The 20,730-nt window shown below is 40.0% G+C and overlaps 2 protein-coding genes across 2 annotated transcripts in view; both read left to right on the top strand.

The window, feature by feature from the left end:
- nav1b (neuron navigator 1b) overlaps positions 1 to 6,465 on the top strand; it is a 58,205-nt gene extending 51,740 nt beyond the window's left edge. The window contains exons 29-32 of the mRNA XM_078249069.1: positions 637 to 833; positions 2,446 to 2,564; positions 2,715 to 2,912; positions 3,041 to 6,465. Of these exons, the coding sequence (XP_078105195.1) occupies positions 637 to 833; positions 2,446 to 2,564; positions 2,715 to 2,912; positions 3,041 to 3,124 (598 nt within the window). The 3' untranslated portion in view covers positions 3,125 to 6,465. The remainder of the gene's footprint in view (positions 1 to 636; positions 834 to 2,445; positions 2,565 to 2,714; positions 2,913 to 3,040) is intronic.
- A 2,930-nt stretch (positions 6,466 to 9,395) lies between these two features.
- mybphb (myosin binding protein Hb) lies at positions 9,396 to 18,003 on the top strand. Its single transcript, XM_078247504.1, has 11 exons — positions 9,396 to 9,618; positions 11,355 to 11,414; positions 11,637 to 11,771; positions 12,445 to 12,612; positions 15,310 to 15,398; positions 15,501 to 15,696; positions 15,813 to 15,952; positions 16,103 to 16,262; positions 16,744 to 16,880; positions 17,649 to 17,835; positions 17,972 to 18,003. The coding sequence occupies exons 1-11, from the start codon at positions 9,396 to 9,398 to the stop codon at positions 18,001 to 18,003; spliced, it is 1,527 nt and encodes a 508-aa protein (XP_078103630.1).
- Positions 18,004 to 20,730: the final 2,727 nt, after the last annotated feature.

Raw genomic sequence — 20,730 nt, forward strand, 5'->3', positions numbered from 1 at the left:
ATCCTCATTAGTCATCACCGTAGTGAAGACTATTCTTCCTGGGGTCCAACACAAGACAAGCATAAACAAATATTATAAAGCAAAATACATATTGTTACATCAGAACAATGAAAACATCCTGAATTTTATAAACTGTTACTGTTGAAATCCCCTGTTCGATCCTCCCAAAAACAGAAACACATCAAACAAGGGTCCTAAGATGTCTTCAAAATACAGGACTTGACTGTGAAACTGTGTGAAATCAAACTGATTATGACGATTCCAATAGCAGAACTGTTGTTTTTTTATACATTTAGCTATACATACTGTCACATTGATGAGGGAAGAGGATGTAGCCAAATGGAAATTAAATCAAACAAGACCTAATTAAGCACTTGTTTATGTTTCATTCTAAATTTTGGTTGGTTAATTGGGTTTCCTCAGTCAAAATATAGGAAGTACCATTTCACAATCCAATTTTCAACCAGTCTGTCCCTGTGGGTCTAACTTAAACTGTAAACTCTAATGTTGATGTGGATAAGAGGGCTAATGGCAAAGCTAATCTCATATGTGGCTATAGAAATGCACAATACAATACACACTTGTAAGTCTGTGTTTTGAGATGATTTTTTTGGCATGTGCCTTTCATCATCTTAGGATGGTGACCTTCTCCAACAACGTGGAGCCAGCCAATGGCTTCCTGGTGCGCTACTTGCACAGGAAGCTGATGGAGTCGGAGGATGAGAGAAGCTTGACCAGCGAGGACCTGATCAGGGTGTTGGACTGGGTGCCCAAACTGTGGTATCATCTGCACGCCTTCCTGGAGAAGCACAGCACGTCGGACTTCCTCATTGGTATGAAACACACTCTCATCAGAAGGACCGGGTGTGACTTCAGGGCTTAAGAAAGCTGCATTTTTATTTCATAGGGAATATTGAGTGTGAATGATGTCATATTACAGTGGGGCAAAAAGTATTTAGTCAGCCACCAATTGTGCAAGTTCTCCCACTTAAAAAGATGAGAGAGGCCTGTAATTTTCATCATAGGTACACTTCAACTATGAGAGACAAAATGAGAAAAACAAATCCAGAAAATCACATTGTAGGATTTTTAATGAATTTATTTGCAAATTTCTCGGGAAAATAAGTATTTGGTCACCTACAAACAAGCAAGATTTCTGGCTCTCACAGACCTGTAACTTCTTCTTTAAGAGGCTCCTCTGTCCTCCACTCGTTACCTGTATTAATGGCACCTGTTTGAACTTGTTATTAGTATAAAAGACACCTGTCCACAACCTCAAACAGTCACACTACAAACTCCACTATGGCCAAGACCAAAGAGCTGTCAAAGGACACCAGAAACTAAATTGTAGACCTGCACCAGGCTGGGAAGACTGAATCTGCAATAGGTAAGCAGCTTGGTGTGAAGAAATCAACTGTGGGAGAAATTATAAGAAAATGGAAGACATACAAGACCACTAATAATCTCCCTTGATCCGGGGCTCCACGCAAGATCTCACCCCGTGGGGTCAAAATGATCACAAGAACAGTGAGCAAAAATCCTAGAACCACACGGGGGGACCTAGTGAATGACCTGCAGAGAGCTGGGACCAAAGTAACAAAGGCTACCATCAGTAACACACTACGCCGCCAGGGACTCAAATCCTGCAGTGCCAGATGTGTCCCCCTGCTTAAGCCAGTACATGTCCAGGCCCGTCTGGAGTTTGCTAGAGAGCATTTGGATGATCCAGAAGAGGATTGGGAGAATGTCAGATGAAACCAAAATAGAACTTTTTGGTAAAAACTCAACTTGTCGTGTTTGGAGGGGAAAGAATGCTGAGTTGCATCCAAAGAACACCATACCTACTATGAAGCATGGGGGTGGAAACATCATGCTTTGGGGCTGTTTTTCTGCAAAGGGACCAGAACACACCGCCCGGGCAATGAAGGAGTGGCTTCGTAAGAAGCATTTCAAGGTCCTGAAGTGGCCTAGCCAGTCTCTAGATCTCAACCCCATAGAAAATCTTTGGAGGGAGTTGAAAGTCTGTGTTGCCCAGCGACAGCCCCAAAACATCACTGCTCATAAGGAGATCCGCATGGACAAATGGGCCAAAATACCAGCAACAGTGTGTGAAAACCTTGTGAAGACTTACAGAAAACGTTTGACCTCTGTCATTGCCAACAAAGGGTATATAACAAAGTATTGAGATTAACTTTTGTTATTGACCAAATACTTATTTTCCACCATAATTTGTAAATAAATTCATAAAAAATCCTACAATGTGATTTTTCTGGATTTTTTTTTCTCATTTTGTCAACCTACCCATTTTGTACCTATGATGAAAATTACAGGCCTCTCTCATCTTTTTAAGTGGGAGAACTTGCACAATTGGTGGCTTACTAAATACTTTTTTGCCCCACTGTATGTGTCCTTAGTGTTCTTCCTTCTCCTCCCGTGTCCCCTCAGGCCCCTGCTTTTTCCTGTCCTGTCCGGTTACGGTGGATGAGTTTCGATCGTGGTTCATTGACCTTTGGAACCACTCTATTATTCCTTACCTGCAAGAGGGGGCCAAGGATGGCATCAAGGTAAGAAACCACAGCCAACAAATCTAGAAAATGGTTTCCAGCTAGTTTTAGATTATTTCACACAAAGGGCTGGTGGCTTACCCTTTCACAGGAATTGTTACGCTCTAATTTTACCATTTTGGTAATACAGTATATGTTGTGACACTTCAGGTCCACGGCCAGAAGGCGGTATGGGAGGACCCAGTGGAGTGGGTTAGAGGCACCCTGCCTTGGCCGTCTGCCCAGCAGGACCAGGCAAAGCTGTTCCACCTGCCTCCCCCCAGCATCGGCTCCAGCAGCCCCGGTCAGCCCTGCGAGGAGAGGCCTCACAAGGAGACTCCACCCAGCTCCATGGAATCTGATCCCCTGGTAATGAAGCACTTCATGATTTTTTTTTTTTTTTTCTCATCAGAATTATCGGCTTTGTAAAATACTTGAAATACTGAAATGGATCCTTCAGTATTGCTGATTTCTTGACTCTCTCTTCTTTGTTATAGATGGCAATGCTTTTGAAACTTCAAGAAGCTGCCAATTACATTGAATCCCCAGACAAAGAAGACCCTAGCCTGCCTAGACTTTGAACACAAAGCTTACACTTAAGACTTCATATTTGATGTTTTTTTTTTTTTGTCCACTGTAATGACGCAGTGCACATTCAGGAACAAAGGATCCCTCAGAAACGGTTGTAGGGTGATTAAAACTGTCATTCCCGCCCACAGTAGGTTAAATGTATAACTTGGTAATTACAAATCATTTTATTACATACAGTATTTTCAAAAGATTGTTCACAAGTATTGAATGAACAACTATTACTTTACTGTGTATTTGACTGGATGACATTCACTTCAGTTTCCTTTTACCACCACAATAGCACTCAGTGCTCTTAGATCGGTGCTAAGAGATCACTAAGAATCGTCTCAGCACTTTCACTTCAGGTGATTTCTGTCCTTGCAGTCCATCCTGTGTTGTGCTGAAGTGCATGTCAGCAGGAGCTATTCTCAATTATGGTGACTAATTTTTGGAAACGAGTATGACAGCATGACAGATGCTACTATTTATTGCAAAGTTTTTTGGTACATATCGACTGTATAAGTCTTTGAAGGCCAAATCTTATACATATGCAATCCTGAACTTTACAACCTGAGCAGGTAAAACAAATAAAATGCCTTAACAACAAAGACTTCAATGTCACCTCAACTTCAGCAGAGTACACTGGTGCTTTCATCAATATCATCCCAGCTAAGATAGTCAGGAATCAGTTATTTCTTCAACCCTCTGCATTATTTATTTCCATTAATCTTCTTGTTTTTTAACAATATCAAATGTTAATGGATCACTTATCAGTATTTGTTTTCACATATTCTCTTCTTTATCATTGTTATGGCTTATAAATTGATTAATTAAACTTGCTGTCATACTCTTTTGCATAAAACAAAACCAATTTATTAGTGATGTGAGTTCATCACTTTGTCGCTGCACAGTACCATAATTTCCAAGCACTTAATGTAGTTTTATGAACTGCTTTATGTAAAACGTGTCACCAATGTTGCCACATATATCAGGTATTAGATAGTTATTACACAGGGATTATGTAACATAACAAACGCCCTCTGACTAAACAGATTGAGCAAATGCTATTTGAATCCAATTTCAAAACATTTATCTAGGAAAGAGTCCATTTTCTTTTTTTATCTTTCACCCCATATTCAGAGTAGTTACTGTATATATTATGTACATACAATCAGGCTACATCAAAGTTATTTTATCTATATTATTTGGTGCAAATATCTAATATACTGGACCAAATACTGTACTTTAATCATGTGTATTGACTGTCATGTTAGTGGTTTCAGTTCAACTATGAATGTATAAAAAACACTTATAAAAACAACCATATAACAGTATCACTAATGTAGTAGGTGCTTTTAAAAGAAGCCTTATCGCAAAGCTCCACTGCAAAACACTTTGAACAATGTCTGAGTAGAGTGATTTTAAAGCTACCTTTGCCCATTTTCATTTACAACAGTTCATGCACTTCATAAACAGAATTAACTCACGCTTATTATCATCATTTAGGTACGCATGGTGCTCTTTTTTTTTTTTACGAAGGTCCTGGACTGTTTCAGTGTTGAATAAAGATCACGTAGACTTTCAGGCTAGGTTAGCAATGAGTTTTATGTCATACAGTAGAAATATCAAACACTAAAGTAATGTAAAATAAATAAATCCGGAGGATAATGTCTGATATTTTTAGGTCATGTTGGGTAAGTGTTGAAGCCATTTTGTAGAGACAGTGAAGTCATGTGAGACAATGTAGGTGTTATGCCCATGTTAATGTCGTACAATATTCATATTTGAGAACACTTTGGGTACACGACACAGTGCAAAGTGACTATGGAGAGTTGTTGTTCCAAGGCAAGAGTGAAAAGCAGAACGATTTAAACACTTTTTAAGGTACTTTGTGTCGATTTTTGTAAAAAATAAAAATAAAAAAAGCCCTGATGGAGTAAATGGCAGACAAAGTGGTTGGGCAAGTATTGTCGAAATAATTCACCTGTCTCGTTGTTTAGGTGCTCAGACTAAAATTCCCATGTACATAAATCCTGTAAATGAATGTCACTTTTATGACAGCTCGATAAGAAAGTTTAACATTTTCAATTGTATCTGAGCTGCTTATTGCTTCGTTATTGCACTCTTTGCATAAGGCTGATAACAAAACTTCAAGCTAATCCGCAGCTCTGATTGGTCACATGTAAACAAAAAAAAAACAAAAAGGAAGGAATTAAAGACATCAAAGAGCAAAAAGATACCAAATGGCCCGTGACTCTCACAACTGGTCCCATGCCGATTGAGAATAATGTCAGTTATTGTACATATATCAGTATTAGCCAGTATTACCAACCCTGGTCTGTTTCTGCAGGTTAACTAAAGCCATCAGCTCGAGCTTCTCATCTCATTCACTGGTTGTTGTGCCTGTTGCTCTGTAGTAGCTGTGATTTGTGTTTGCTTACTAGTGTATCAGGACTATGCAGCAACTTCTACTGGTGTTGGCAATCAGCAAATATCTGATCCTCACGTGCAAATGCAGTGTGTTTTCATCTGGTCTGTCTTTGAGTTCCTAATTTGGGCCAAATTGCACCACAGGACAAAAGTGGAAGGTTGTTTTAGCAGGCGCTACTGAGCCTTAAAGAGATTGCGACAGAAAGGCGTTGCATTGAGAACGGGGTTCATAGATATAGTTAAAGAAATGAAGCACTTTGGAAGCTGTTTCATGTGTTTTGGTCTTATGAATGGCAACAAAAGTATCATAACTGGATTTGTAAATGGTCAAATGACGATAAAATCAGCACTTCACTGTTTGCATAGTTCATTTTATGTAGAATCAAACCAGATAAAGAGATGAACTGAATCTCTTTAGCCAATACAGGTTGCTGAATAGTCATATTTTTGCAAAGCTTGTTGTGGGTACTAAACTAAGATTTAAAAAAAAGAAAAAGTTATGCGATATCTAATGTCACTGAATTGCAAATGTTAAGGGTCTCTAAGTGTTGTAAATGCATGTAAACTTGCTGTGTGATGAGAAAAAAAACCTGACATTATTGTATTGTTAGGAAAATCATTCTAGATAATGTTTTCCCTTTTAATACTCCAAATATTTGATATTTCTTTTTCTTTTTCTAAAGAATCCTTTGTAAAACTTAATTTCTCTATTTTGTACAGGACATCAGTGTAAAGATTGTAAATAGGTCAGCATTCTGGATGCGGCAACAATCATTAAGGGACAGGGAAACAAAAAAATCATGCTTGGGAGAAAGGTATATTTCTTTAGAGTTGGGTCCAGTACATGAATAAGGCATGTTTCTGAAGGCTTTCATCCACCTATCACTGGTTGTTGGAATCAATAAAATACATGTTATATTTATTCTGTTGCTTCTTGTGTGTCAGTTTGACAGCGTTGACCTGTTAATAAGAACTATAAAATAATATAGTATTGCATTTTTTTGCTGTGGTAGGAACTCTTTATTTTTGGTGTCATTGGGCAAAACAATCCATAATAATCTTTTAGCATATTGTAATTCAAGTGATCTGAGAGAAAACTAGACTTTTGCGTGACGTGACGGCAGGGCTGGACTGGGACAAGAAATCGGCCCTGGCATTTTATATAAATAATTAATTCTTAAAGCTATGATTTGTGTATTTATGGTATTTTTAATTTTTTGTATTATTATTATTTGATATTGTATTGTCATAATTGTTATTATTACTATTTTGCTTAATATTGGCTTAGCAACTTTTTAAAACAGTTTACTGTTAATTTTAACTATTGTAAGATTCCTATTTTGTCGCTTTGGACAAAAGTGTCTGCTAAATACAATAACCATAACCATAACCCTTACCAAAAGCTACTATAAAGCTGAGAGTAGTACATGCCCTGGAAAAGAGCACTTTGGCTTTGCAATGCTACTGAATAACATTAGCTAATTAAGCAATTCAAGGAACACTGATGCTTATATCAACACTGATTTTATAAATCACACAGACACAATTTTCAATGTAAGCTTAAGCAGTTAGGTTACCTGACAGCCACATTAACGGTACAGCCAAACTGCTTGTTGTTATGACGTGAGGCGCACATAACGCGCGCGCGCACACACACACACACACACACACACACACACACACACACACACACGTGCGTCGGGCCACCGGGAAAATGCCCAGTATGCCAAATGGCCAGTCCAGCCCTGCGTGACGGGAGACTTTGGCCAATCACAGGTCATTAGGTCATTACAGAGTCCTGCCATGCATTGCTCTATGACAGAGAGGGGAGAGAAAGAGCTGCAGGAAGAGGTCTCACTACTTAAATTTCCTGCGATTTTCTACCTACTGCAGCTTTAAATGATCATAGAGGTACGGTGGCCGACAGGGGCAAACGCCCTGAAACTTAAGAAAACACACGCAAATAGACAAAACACAAGCAAATTAAGCAAACAACTTCATTAATTTGACAACACATGTGCAGCATTCAGCAAACGCGCTGCAAATTCACACAACACAACCAAATATATAAACGCACTGCAAATAAAAAACGATGCAAAAAGAAAAGCACACAAACCCCGAAAAAAGAAGCGATGCAAAAAGAAAAACAACTTCATTAATTTGACAACACATGTGCAGCATTCAGCAAACGTGCTGCAAATGTACACAACACAACCAAATACATAAACGTGCTGCAAATATTAAACGATGCAAAAAGAAAAGCACACAAACCCAGAAAAGAAATGCAACAAAAAAACGCAGCATCCAGATTATACAACGGAAGTTCTCCAGACCTCTAGAGGGAGCAGCTAGTGGAACAGCTTGATTTATGACCCCACGGGGAGAGAGAGAGAGAGAGAGAGAGAGAGAGAGAGAGAGAGAGAGTAAATATTAAGTCTATGTTTGAGATATGATACTCAATCAGCAGAGACGTCTGTAAACTCGTGGTAATAAAACATTTAAAACTGCATCAGCGTTTAACGTTGACGTTTGTTTAAGCCATATTACATGAGAGGGTTTAATTTCGAGGTACGAAAGGTGCATTACTGAAGTATAGGCCTCCTCAAGTGTAATACTGTGATTATACAACAACAGTTACCAACAAAATAAGTGATCAATCTGTATTCATATTGTGGAGCAATTCGCTCTTGAAATACAAAAAACAAAAAAACAGACAGGATTTATAGTCCCTCCCTGTTTAGTAAACCAGCCAATTTACCGTGGGATTTATCAAACTGAATAAATCCCGTTCGCACATATAAACACAAAACTGCTTTGCTAACTCCAACGTGTTGTAAGTAAGACATCTACTGAAAAAGTTATTGTATTCATTAGCATGATTGCCGTACTGTTTAGTTCACAAACATCCAACACACCAAAGTACGAAGACATAGCGGACCAGACGCAAGCTTTTATTTTGAAAAGCCGAAGCTCGGACGGCACCAGCCGGGAGGGTATGAGACGGGAGAATAGACTTTATATTATTAATATATTATGTTATTAATAATAATGTGAATTTAATATACAGTCTATGGAGTTCTCCAGGCTGCAGCCATACCCGACTCTAATAAAAAGGCAGAGCGCTCTCTCCCCGTGGGGTCATAAATCAAGCTGTTCCACTAGCTGCTCCCTCTAGAGGTCTGGAGAACTTCCGTTGTGTAATCTGGATGCTGCGTTTTTTTTGTTAAATTTGTTTTCGGGGTTTGTGTGCTTTTCTTTTTGCATTGTTTTTTATTTGCAGTGCGTTTATTTATTTGGTTGTGTTGTGTGTATTTGCAGCGCGTTTGCTGAATGCTGCACATGTGTTGTCAAATTAATGAAGTTGTTTTCTTAATTTGCTTGTGTTTTGTCTATTTGCGTGTGTTTTCTTAAGTTGCAGGGCGTTTGCCCCTGTCGGCCACCGTATAGAGGCCATATGAATGTTGTAGGATTAAAAAAAGTAATACAATTACATAGCCTATAATGCTTTTTACCATAAACATAAGTCATGATCATAAATACCACCGAATAGCATGATGAAATTAAATTGGCCATGATTGTATTATTAAGTATGACACAATTTAATTTAATTAGGTTATATGTAGTGGAACAGTCGTTGAAGTGGGCTACAGTGAGTGTTAATGAGTGAGACAAACAGACATAGAGGTCTGAGTCAGACATGGTGCTCAGTATCCATTACATGCAATTCATTAGGAGGCGGTGCTTGAACCTGCCGGGACCTATATAAGCCTGCCACCCCCGCAGGAATGTCGGCATTGGATCCAGTTTTAAGGTCGGACTTAACCGCGTTGGGAATTAGCTGCAACCGTCAACATGCCGTCCAAGCCTGCCCCGATCAAGAAGGCGGCTAAGAAAGAACCAGCCAAGAAGGAGGAGGAGATTGCTCCTGAGGCTGCTCCAGCCGAGGCCGCCCCGGCCGAAGCCGCCCCAGCCCCCGCTGAGGGGGAAGCTGCACCTACTGAGGCTGCTGCCCCTGCCGAGGGAGAGGCCCCTGCTGCCCCGCCAGCTGAGGAGCCCACCCCTCCACCCGCAGATGGTAATGCACCGAGCGCAGCGGCTCGTGAGCCACGAGTTACCCATTGTACAGCATACAGTTCATCTTCATTTTATTTCTCAGTGGATGAACCTTGGATTAATTGGTTAACCTTTTAATTAAAGCCGAAGTAGTCTGTTCACCTCATGGTAAGCCCGCGGTAACCTTTCCGCACGCGCGCACAGCGTGAAGGTGCCGTGCGCAAGGAGTTGTAGCCCTCGACGTAAAACGGAAAAAGCATGGTAACTGCTCAAACCGCCTGCTTGGATTCCTTCTCCAACACTGTGTGATGTTAACTTGTACAGTTGTTGCTAATATGCGTTTTTATAATCTACTTCAGTGAAAGCTCCACCAACAAGCACACATTAACACACCTTAATATCTAGGTTATCAAGTTATAAAAACTGGTGAAGGTAGTGGCGCTGGTTTGCTGTCCATAGGCTATAACGTATATTAACATCTGTTTATTTAAAAAAAAACATCTAACATCTAATATCTACATCAGCTGCTCCCACTGATGAGGCTGCTGCTCCCGTTGCTGCAGACCAGCCAGCCGCTGATGATACCTGAGAGGACTATCTCTGTGACCACCTAACTCACCCATTTCTGCTTTCCCCTTTTTTATTTTTTAATAATTTTAATTATTTCCAAATGTTATGCATCTACTGATTTCCTCTAACCTCTAATATCAGCTGCTGCGCCTGCTACAGAGGAAACACCGGCTGCTGCTGAGGCCCCTGCTGATGGTAAAACAGACTGATCAGTGTATTAACACAAATCTTATATACAAATTATTAAAACTTGAACCCCTTACACTAAAAGATAACTGCACTAATATCTAATGCCGATATCTTTTAACCACTAATATCAGCTCTCGCTACAGAGGAAACACCCGCTGCTGCTGAGGCCCCTGCTGATGGTAAAACAGACTATCAGTGTATTAACAAAGATCTTCTATACGAATTATTAAAACTTGATCCTCCTACACTAAAAGATAACTGCACTAATATCTAATGCTGATATCTTCTAACCTCTAATATCAGCTCCCGCTCCTGCTACAGAAGAAACACCCGCTGCTGCTGAGGCCCCTGCTGATGGTAAAGAACGGAGTGGAATGATGGACATTTTTATATAAGTTTAATTACATCTTGGAACAGTCCTTCTCCTACAGTACAGCCACACTAATATCTTCTAACCTCTAATATCAGCTGTCGCTCCCACAGAAGAAACACCCGCTGCTGCTGAGGCCCCTGCCGATGGTACAGAAATCACATGAGCCACCACACACATCTAACTTTATTACAGTTTGAATCTTCAACCTCGTACGTTAAAGCTAACGAAACTAACTACTTTAGGACACTTTGATCACAGTCTGCAGTCTCAACACACACATCATCTGTTTCGAACATGTCCCACCTGCTTAATGCACTAATTATTCACATCTAACATTTAATAATAGCTGCTGCCGCTCCAGCCGCAGAGGAAGGTGCTCCCGCTGCTGATGCCGAAGCACCTGCTGATGGTAAAACACAACATGTTCCTGTTCACTTCTCTCTCTGCAGTATCTGAGATGATTTTAATCATTTTTAGACAAACTGGATTAAAAGCACTTAAGTATATAGCATTGTAATGCGGAGAGCCGTAAGGTACACACAGTAACTGGATTTTATTTGATGCTGTAGCATCGCTCTGCTGATTACATGCTGCTAATAATATTGCAAATGCCTATTTAACAACAGCTGAAGCTCCTGCACCAGAAGAGCCTAAAGCGCCCACACCTCCACCACCCCCACCCAAAGGTAAAGGTCTATTCAGAAAGGATCTCAGAGTGATTTGATTTGACTTTCATCTCTCTTTTTTTTTTTTACAGTGGTTATATAAAGAACTTCCTCATCTCTTATGAACCTCAATTTTGAATTGACTTCTGATTGGAATGACTTTGTGCATTGCTGCCTTTTGCAAATGTCAGTTGAATAATCTAATAATAATTGACTCATTTTTTTTTTTGTTGGCATCTGTAGAGCCCACAAGTGCCCCAGTGGATCTGTTTGTTGAGGATAAGAATGACACTTCAGTCACCATCATTTGGAGCCAGCCAGAGGTCGTCGGCGATTCCGGTCTGGATGGATACCTCATTGAAGTCTGCAAGGATGGAAGTAAGTCCTGCATTTGCTTTCCACCAGGTGCACTGAATGCCGGCATGTGCACGAAAGGGGTTTTGGATTATTAATACACTGTGACAAAAATGTCAGCTGACCTATAAATTTAGTTTTTTACAGAAAGTATCATCCTATCTCTAATCTGTATATCTATCTATAATGCTATCTTTACTGTTTAAACGCTTTTTAAATACACCCAGGAATGTGTTAAATTGCTGTTTTAATGTGGGTCAGCCATATCTGTTACAGCTGTCCCCGAAGTGTCACTCCCAGAGTTATATCGTGAGCTACCTAACTTCTCCCTACAAGGAAAGAGGCATTTCAGGAGTTGCTGTGGTCTTGCTGGAGGTTCTGCTTTTAGACTAACAGCCCTAAGCTCATATCAGCAGCAGTTCAATGCATGCTCGATTTAGAAGACAGGGCAAGGAAGCAACAGCAATTTCATGTCTAATACTACAAAGATAATTTGTGTCAAACATAATCACTCTAGTTCCGGTACAGAGCTGCACAACAAGCTGTGCTAACTTAACTTAATGCTGTATGAATTAGATGTTTTCCTCTCTGTCTGCCTGCACTTTTCACAGTCAGCACGCTCTATGATCAGTCTTCATCCTATAATATTAAGATGAACAAGAGCTCGGCCTTCATTTTGTCTAATCTCCCCATTCAGCTGAGGACTGGAAAGCAGTCAATGAGGATCTGCAGAAGTCCTGCCGCTACGTTATCAAGAACCAGACCACCGGTGACCGTCTGAAGATCCGTGTGGTGGCTGTGAATGCTGGCGGCCGCAGCCCACCTGTCGCCCTCCCCGAGGCTGTCCTGGTGAAGGAGGTCGCTAGTAAGAAGTGTGCAAGATCCATTTCAGCACAGAACATAACTCAACATATAGTAATAAGCACAAGAAATAACTACTTCCTTTGTTATTTTGCCACTTTATCACAAACCAATGTCACTTAAGATAAACTTTATTGATCCCACACATAGAAATTGAAGTGTCACAGCAGCTAAATGAATTACAAGAACAGATGCATCATATACGTAAGCGTTAAAAAAAACTAATAGAATGCTATATACAATAGGAGCAGTAAACAGTGGAAAAAATGCTTCCCAAATGGGTCAGTTAATATACAAAACAATTACGAGCAGGGCCATTAAATGCAGAATAGTAAGAAAACTATTATAATAATATATGCACAATTACATCATCTACTAAATATTAAAAACTACATACACCATACATACAAACATAGTACCTACAAAGTGTATTGAAACACAATAACCATGAATGAGTGACATGTTGTGTGTAAAATGTCATAATTAGGACATTTTCTTTATTAATTCTTTTAAATATGGTTCTCAAAATGTTGGCCTCAGGTATGACATGCATCTGGATCTTAACTTCACCATGACAAACATTAAAATCAAATCGCAAACAATCGGTTTATTTTTTTAAGACAAATAAATCTTTACTTAAAATTGGGGTTTGTTACGTTAGGACACATCATAGACTGAGTTTCCAAGTAATCTTATGGGATTAAGTTTTATCTCACATGCTACATGATTATCTTAATTCATCTGTAAAGATGAATAAATATGTGACTATACTATTTGACAAAGGTCTGGACTGAACTTCATAGAGCCATTTATTAAAGGGGAGTTGTAAATTGCAGGAGTCAAACTGAAGCAGCTCAGCAATGTTTTCGTCTCAGCTGTCCGTGTCCCGTTGGCACATACCTGCAGTGTTAACGGTATAAAACTGAGGCCTTCTCACTCGTTTCCACTTTGACTTGAAACACTGATCCACCTAACCACAATGTCATAATTATGCACTTGTTAAGTAGATGGGTTTTATTGATGCCGTACACCTTACAGTGTTAATCATAGACAGTATATCTAAAGTGATGAGCGGTAAAATGACGATTCGACCCGAGGGCCTTAAAGAAGGAGCTACGTTACTTCTTCTCGCTTGAACAGGGCGGAATGGCAACTTGATCCCAGCCAGCAATATTTTAATTCTCACACGTCCATGTTCACCCTCATGTTCGCCATAGCAGGCATTCCACCACATACAGAAACCACTCATGAATGGTTTCCGACAAAATGACCACCTAGCTTTGGAAAAAATAGCTGGCATGTCCCCGCCATTAACCCAGATTGTTCTGAGGAGGGGTTGGCATTGCATTGTGATCTCTGCTAGGATTCCTACAGAGGGGGAGCATGAAGATTGATGGTGACAAGCGATCTGACTGCAAGCAGGTGGGGGCTGTGGGGCAGGAGAAGGGGGTGGATGGTAAATTCCAGTGGGTGGGGGCTGGGGGTGGTGGATATGGAACTAACTTCTCAGGTGACACCCAAATCTAATGACACTTCCAGAGAGTCCCTGTTTATTTTGAAACATGCCACAGACTTTACAGGGAGAATATTTGTTAAACCTAATCCTCTCTGAGTCAAGTGATAAGACCCTTAACATGCCGTATATATGTGTTCTAACATACAGATGCACATCTCACTTTTTTTCCTTTTTTACACTAAATCATTTATGTTCCAGTTTGTTTCCTAATCAGTTGCTTCCCTGCTTAATTTATCTACGATTTGAATCCACTTTGACATGAGTTTCAGTAACTGAATCTCCCGATCATGCGTCATGAGGGGAGGTGATATACTACAGTACGCTTTCTTTATTTAGAGTCCTGACAAATGTTGCTTTGCTGGACTCAGCAGGTGGTGCCTCTCACCAAATCACTTTTACAAATGAGCCTCAGCAAAGATCCTTCTGAGGCATGGTATCATTTCAAACGTCACAGTGGCTAACTATCAGTGTCATTTTCTTTTTAGGATGATTTATTGGGCTTTTTACAAGCTTATACACAGTGAGGGGAGAGGAGGGAAGTATAGATGAGCCACCAGGGCACCTCACGCCTGTGATATTCTCACACTTCTTTATATTTAAAATGATTTACATTCCCTACATGCAAGTTTTACAGCTCTACTTTTTCAATTTCCTGTGTTATTTCCATTTAATTTGTCCCAATAAGGCAATTGTATGTGTCAACACGCACATAGGACAACAGACTAAAATGAACTAAGGGGAAAAAACCACACATACATATGCATTCACATAAACATACATAAATACTAACTACCCTGATTTCCATGGGTTCCTGTCCCTGACAATATTACGTGCAACTTCTAATTTTATTTACCCTTATTATAATCTATAAGTCCTACTTTTCCAATCTTCTGCGACTGCGAGTAGACAGATGCAAAGCAAAAGGGATAAACGACTTTTATAACCAGTTAAAGCCCATACATACCCTGATGGCACCAGTGAAAATCCCCTGGCCAACATGGGCTTAGACCAGCTCAGTGGCTTTATCGATTTCTTTAGGATTTGTGGGCCACAAAAAAACAGAAAAACCCTTTGTTTCACTCCCAAAATCTCTTTACAGATCCTAACAATCCTTTTCAGGCTGTATCTTGTCATCACTGTTCCTCCGCTGATGCTATAATAATCGTTGGTTGTGTTTGGCTCTAGATCGTCCCAAGGTCCGCCTGCCACGTTTCCTCAGGCAGAGATACGTCGCTCACGTTGGAGAGAAGATCAACCTGAGCATCCCCTTCACAGTAAGCTGAAGATGACTGTATCATCCTGTAAATGCACGATAAATTAAACTACAGAACTCCTCACAATTCACTGTCTGAGATATATTTTTTGTTTGTCACCAGGGTAAACCCAAACCTGTAGTCAGCTGGACAAAGAATGGGCAGCCCCTGGACACAAAGAGGGTGAACATCCGCAGCACTGATAGAGACAGCATCCTGTTTATCCGTACATCCGAGAGAGAGGACTCTGGCGTGTATGAGATGTGTGTGAAGGTGGAGGACTTCGAAGACAAGGCTTCACTCATCCTTCAAATTGTTGGTGAGCAAAATGTTGCATCAAACAGAGGGAAATATAATTACTGTGTTCAAGAGACGGTGAAGCATAATATGTGGAAGATTAGTTGTATGTATTTAAAAAGTGTTGGTTGTTCACAGAGCTGCCGGGGCCTCCCGCCAGTGTGAAGATTGTGGATACCTGGGGCTTCAATGTTGCTCTGGAATGGACTGCACCCAAAGACAATGGAAACACAGAAATCACAGGTTACACAGTCCAGAAGGCTGACAAAAAGACTGGAGTAAGTTTTTCAGTATCAAAGGGTGTCTGTCTGTAAGGTCATAATAAATTATACATGTGGATGTTATCACTAGGAAGATCAACCCCCCCCGATACATTACACACAGTAAATCTTGAATCCTTAAAACCTCCTCCTGTTGTGTGTCTGCAGGACTGGTTCACTGTGTTGGAGCATTACCACAGACTGAATGCCACTATCTCTGATCTCATCATGGGCAACGTCTACAAGTTCAGAGTGTTTGCTGAAAACAAGGTTGGAGTAAGTGAGAGCGCTACCGTTGCAAAGGAGGAGGCCACAATCTTGAAGACAGGTAACTTTCTATTTTTTTTTGTTCCTAGACCAACAGGGAAACGGACACAGAGCAATTAATTTACTACTTTATCCACTGTTTTCCTAAAGCTATCAACTCATTAGCTTTCTAATTTTGGTTTTGACAGTTTCTTAACGACTGACGCCATATTAATATTGGTATTTTCTGCTAGTAGACTTTCATTCAGCTTAATACGTTAAAATTTGGGCATGGAGATTCATTGTTGACCATTGGGAACAGTATGCGCGACTAAATAACCTACCATCAAAAGTTTGCTTTCAGCAGACTCTGAAAGCTTAGAAAGTAAGTAAGTGGACCTTTTGAGCTTAAATTATAAGGTTACAGATCCGCACGTAACTGATTTCTAAGAACTGTTGCAGTACCTGAGATGAGCATGTCAAATTGATGGGCCAAAATAAGACTCTATTAACATACATACATACATATTTATGGTCAAGTTTGTTTCTCTTCCATTCTCCAGCTATTGACTACAAGCCTCCTGAGTACAAGGAACGCGACTTTACCGAGGCGCCCAAGTTCACCACCTCTCTGAACGACAGAGCCACCACTGTCGGCTACAGCACCAAGCTGCTGTGCTCCGTCAGGGGATTCCCAAAAGTACAGTAACTTTTTCTGCATGCTCGACCAGTATCACATCTCTTCCATTTCCCCACTAAACTAACCGCTCCAGCAAAACATTAGCACCACAGCTGATTCTTGTCTTTAAACAACACCTCTGCTTGCATATAGTTTGTCTTCCAAACTGGATTTCCCAACAGCATAACTCATAAATCATTTGACTGTCACTTGACACACCACTAAGGCAGAATTTTCAAAACAACCCTGCTCACTGCTGACACAAGAATAATTCAATTAATATGACAAATATACTCAAACTACTTGTCTGCAGCTTTACTGGTGAGTGTTTTTTTTTCCCTCCTTCACTCATCCATTGCTGTCAGTGTGTTAGCTTTGAGCTGAGAATGCCTAAGATCTTCGCCTGGCCTTGTTAGCCGGCTGTCTGAGCCTTTCCCCTTCTGTTTGGGCTCATAATCCCATGGGGTCACCAACAGAACGGCAGTGTAGATGGTCTTGAAGAAGGCTAGAATTGGTATTCTTGGCGTTAGAAGCAGGGGAGGAGGAGGAGGCCATAGGGGGGTACAGATCGGTGGGGTCATGTAACATTCCCTGTGGTGCCCCAGGAGGTCCTCCCTTGTCAGTGACATTAAAACTACCAAACTGGCTGTGTGCTGTGTGTCCACTTCAATCAAAAGGGTTTCTCTAGTACAAACATAAATAGAAACAACACTGCTGCTTGTTTATATTTCAGATGATATTTTTCGCATCAAATGTTTTAATCAGATAAATCTGTTTCTTTTTCTACAGCCCAAGGTTATATGGATGAAGAACCAGATGATTATTGGAGACGACCCCAAGTACAGGCAAGTTTGTGTCCAGGGAATCTGCACTCTGGAGATCCGTAAGCCTGGTAACTTTGACGGAGGTGTGTACTCCTGCAAAGCCAAGAACACTCTCGGAGAAGCAACTGTCAGCTGCAAGCTGGAGGTCAAACGTAAGTAAAGATCTTTAAAATATATGTCTGTAAAACCTCTTTTTAATCTATTTATGGTTATACGAAGTATATTGTAAGTACAGGTGTTTGAGTTTTATACCTCTGAAAGCATATAACCTGTCTTTGTGTTAAACAGAACCAGTGGTTCCAGATGCAGGGAAGAAATAAGTCAACATTCACATTCTCACAGGTCAGAAATGGGTAGAAAAGTGCCTATCAACCTTAAAACATATACATGATAATATGGTCTTATTGTAAGTTATTTTTTGGGTAAGTTGTTACTTGTAGTTTAGTTGCACAGCATGGATATTTGTGAAAATGACTGCAATAAAAGTTTAATGATGACGCTGGATTTATTGGATAGGTTGATCTATATGAGTCCTGAGGTGACATCGGCCTTCTCCATGATTTGCTTTCCATACATGGAGGGTGCTAAACTTGGAAAGGGTGGCCTCTGCCACTGAAAGAGTCCAGGAGGTAGCACCCGTAAATTAAACCTGTAATGGCTCCTCGTGTACTCGGTTAGGTAACTTTATCACATTTCCTCAACTCAGCAGTAGCAGCAGACTCCTTTTATTTGCAGGTTACTCGCTCAACATTAACACAGTTTTCTATATTTTAGAGGCTTAATCTGGATAATGTTGTAGTTTTATACAATACTGGATAAATAATTGCTGGGAAAAAGCTTATTTTTAAAATACAGAATCCTTTTTATGTTCGCCTTATTTCCTTCTATTTTTTGAAGTGATTCTGAATCGCTGCAGTCTCTGCAACTGCAGGACCGACTCCTTTCTAACACCTGTTGTTATTTGTTCATCTGTTGCAATCCCAAATTAGGAGCAGAAGGAATGAGGTCTTTGCAGCATAAGGTGCGTGACACTTTTAGTGTTTCTAAAACTGTCGTTCCACAGCGATGAATAACGATTTTAACGTTTAAAATGTTTCTTTTACAGAGAGGTGCTGGATTCCTGGAAGAACATGTATATATGGATGGTGACCACACTACCCTGTGTTATGATGAACAATTGTTGTCTCTTCATGCCTTTATCGTTGACTACATTATTAAGTCCATATCCGTGTCCACAATCAGCTTCCCCCCCCCAACGATACTGTCCATGAAAACTAAATCATCTCGTCAGTCTAACTAGGTGTACACCAAGACTTCTACAGCAGGAATTTAACATCTACGTGTTTATATCAATAAATAATTTTATTTCTGGTTTTGTTTTTTTTCAATACAGTGTGTTATTTAAACTGAAATCCCCAGAGGAAGTAGTGTAAAGGCTACAAAAGGTTAAAAAAAGACAACTTAATATTTTGCTTATTGTGAAAAACAACTATTCTAACTGACTATCTGTGCATAGTTTGAATGATAAATTAATAACATGCAGTAAAACAGGGACAATCTTGCAAGTCATATAAATATATTTTGTATTTCATAGTTTTGGTTTATACTAATTATACATATTTAAATAAACTACTGCATAAAATTTAAGATTGTATAGATCTGTAAGTTTTGATATATTCCCTAATCATTTCCAACAAGTTTCCTGGAAAGAACTATGTCATTTGGTACTAATTTAGGAAAACACACACAAGCAAGAATGGGAAAAAGTGTCCACATACATGCACATTGATATAACAAAGCTTCCAATAATAATTGAATGACTAATGAATATTTACTTAGGTTTAAATTGAACATTTCTTTAAAGGAAATTCCTATTTTCCTCATTAGTGCCACATTAAAAATATATTTTCATAGTAAAAGGTTACCAAGAATTTAGAGTACAATTCATAAAGCACTGTAAACTACTCTACTCTAAAGCAAAAAGCTAATATCTCCAAATTGAATTATTTTCCACTACAGTTTCACTCATCTGCTGAACATATGAAGCCCTTTTGGCAGCAAACCAGTGAGAATCTGGAGACAGCAGAAGCTCTATTAATTTGGCTCAGACGGACCCAAGAGTACAGAACAGTATCCCTGCACTTTCATAATAGAAATACCAGTCTATAATACTGATCTTGTAGCTATTTGACTTGAAGTTGCTTACATAGTGATGTGGGGCAGCATGCCAGAGATATCCAGGTTACAGAGACACATGGGTTCACACAGAGGCTGACAAAATTAGCCTCAGCGCTCCATCTCGCTCGGTTTATTTTGGGAACAAGTGGCTCGACCGGCAAAATGTGCTTTTACAGTATGTCACCGTAGAAAAACTGAGCGAGGGAAATGAAAATCACAGATGAAAATGGGGGTAAATGCAAATAGAAGAGGAGATGTCTTCGTCATCTACACTTTAAAGAATCCAAACCACCACTGTTTCCCTCCCTCTGTTCCTCATAATGTTCAGATTGTATGAACCAGAGTTTGGTGGCAGATTTTGTGCAAGAATACTGTTCCTTAGTACACACCCTCTTTTCACTGTGTAGAGATAGTAAGGAAGTGTGCTGCATAACGAGTGACCCAGCTCTAGAATCTGACTCTTCGAGTGGGGCGGCCTCTAGTGTTACAACTGAGAAACGACATCTACAGGCCTACTGAAAATGGGAGGATTGAAAGAGCTGTTTGATATGAGTACATTCATAAATTTCTACCTCCACATCTAAAAGATGAAAGAAAAAGATCAAGATAGGTAACTGCCCATTTGATTTACAATCCTATGACTAGATATTTCTGCCATTTTGTGCCGTCTGCTTGCACAATTTGTGTCGTTTAGCTTTAACCTGTGGGCTGGGAGCCATAATGGGTCTCAGGCCTACTTCTGGTGGGACCCTGGAGGCTGCAATAGGGTCATGGAGCGAGAGACTTTGTCTAATTTAGGTCCTTCACCAAGTTTCAAACCTCCCTCCAATGAAAACCATCATTAAATCACTGATAATGTAATAAGTGCA

Source organism: Sander vitreus, chromosome 4, assembly GCF_031162955.1.
Source record: "Sander vitreus isolate 19-12246 chromosome 4, sanVit1, whole genome shotgun sequence".
Lineage (NCBI taxonomy): Eukaryota > Metazoa > Chordata > Actinopteri > Perciformes > Percidae > Sander > Sander vitreus.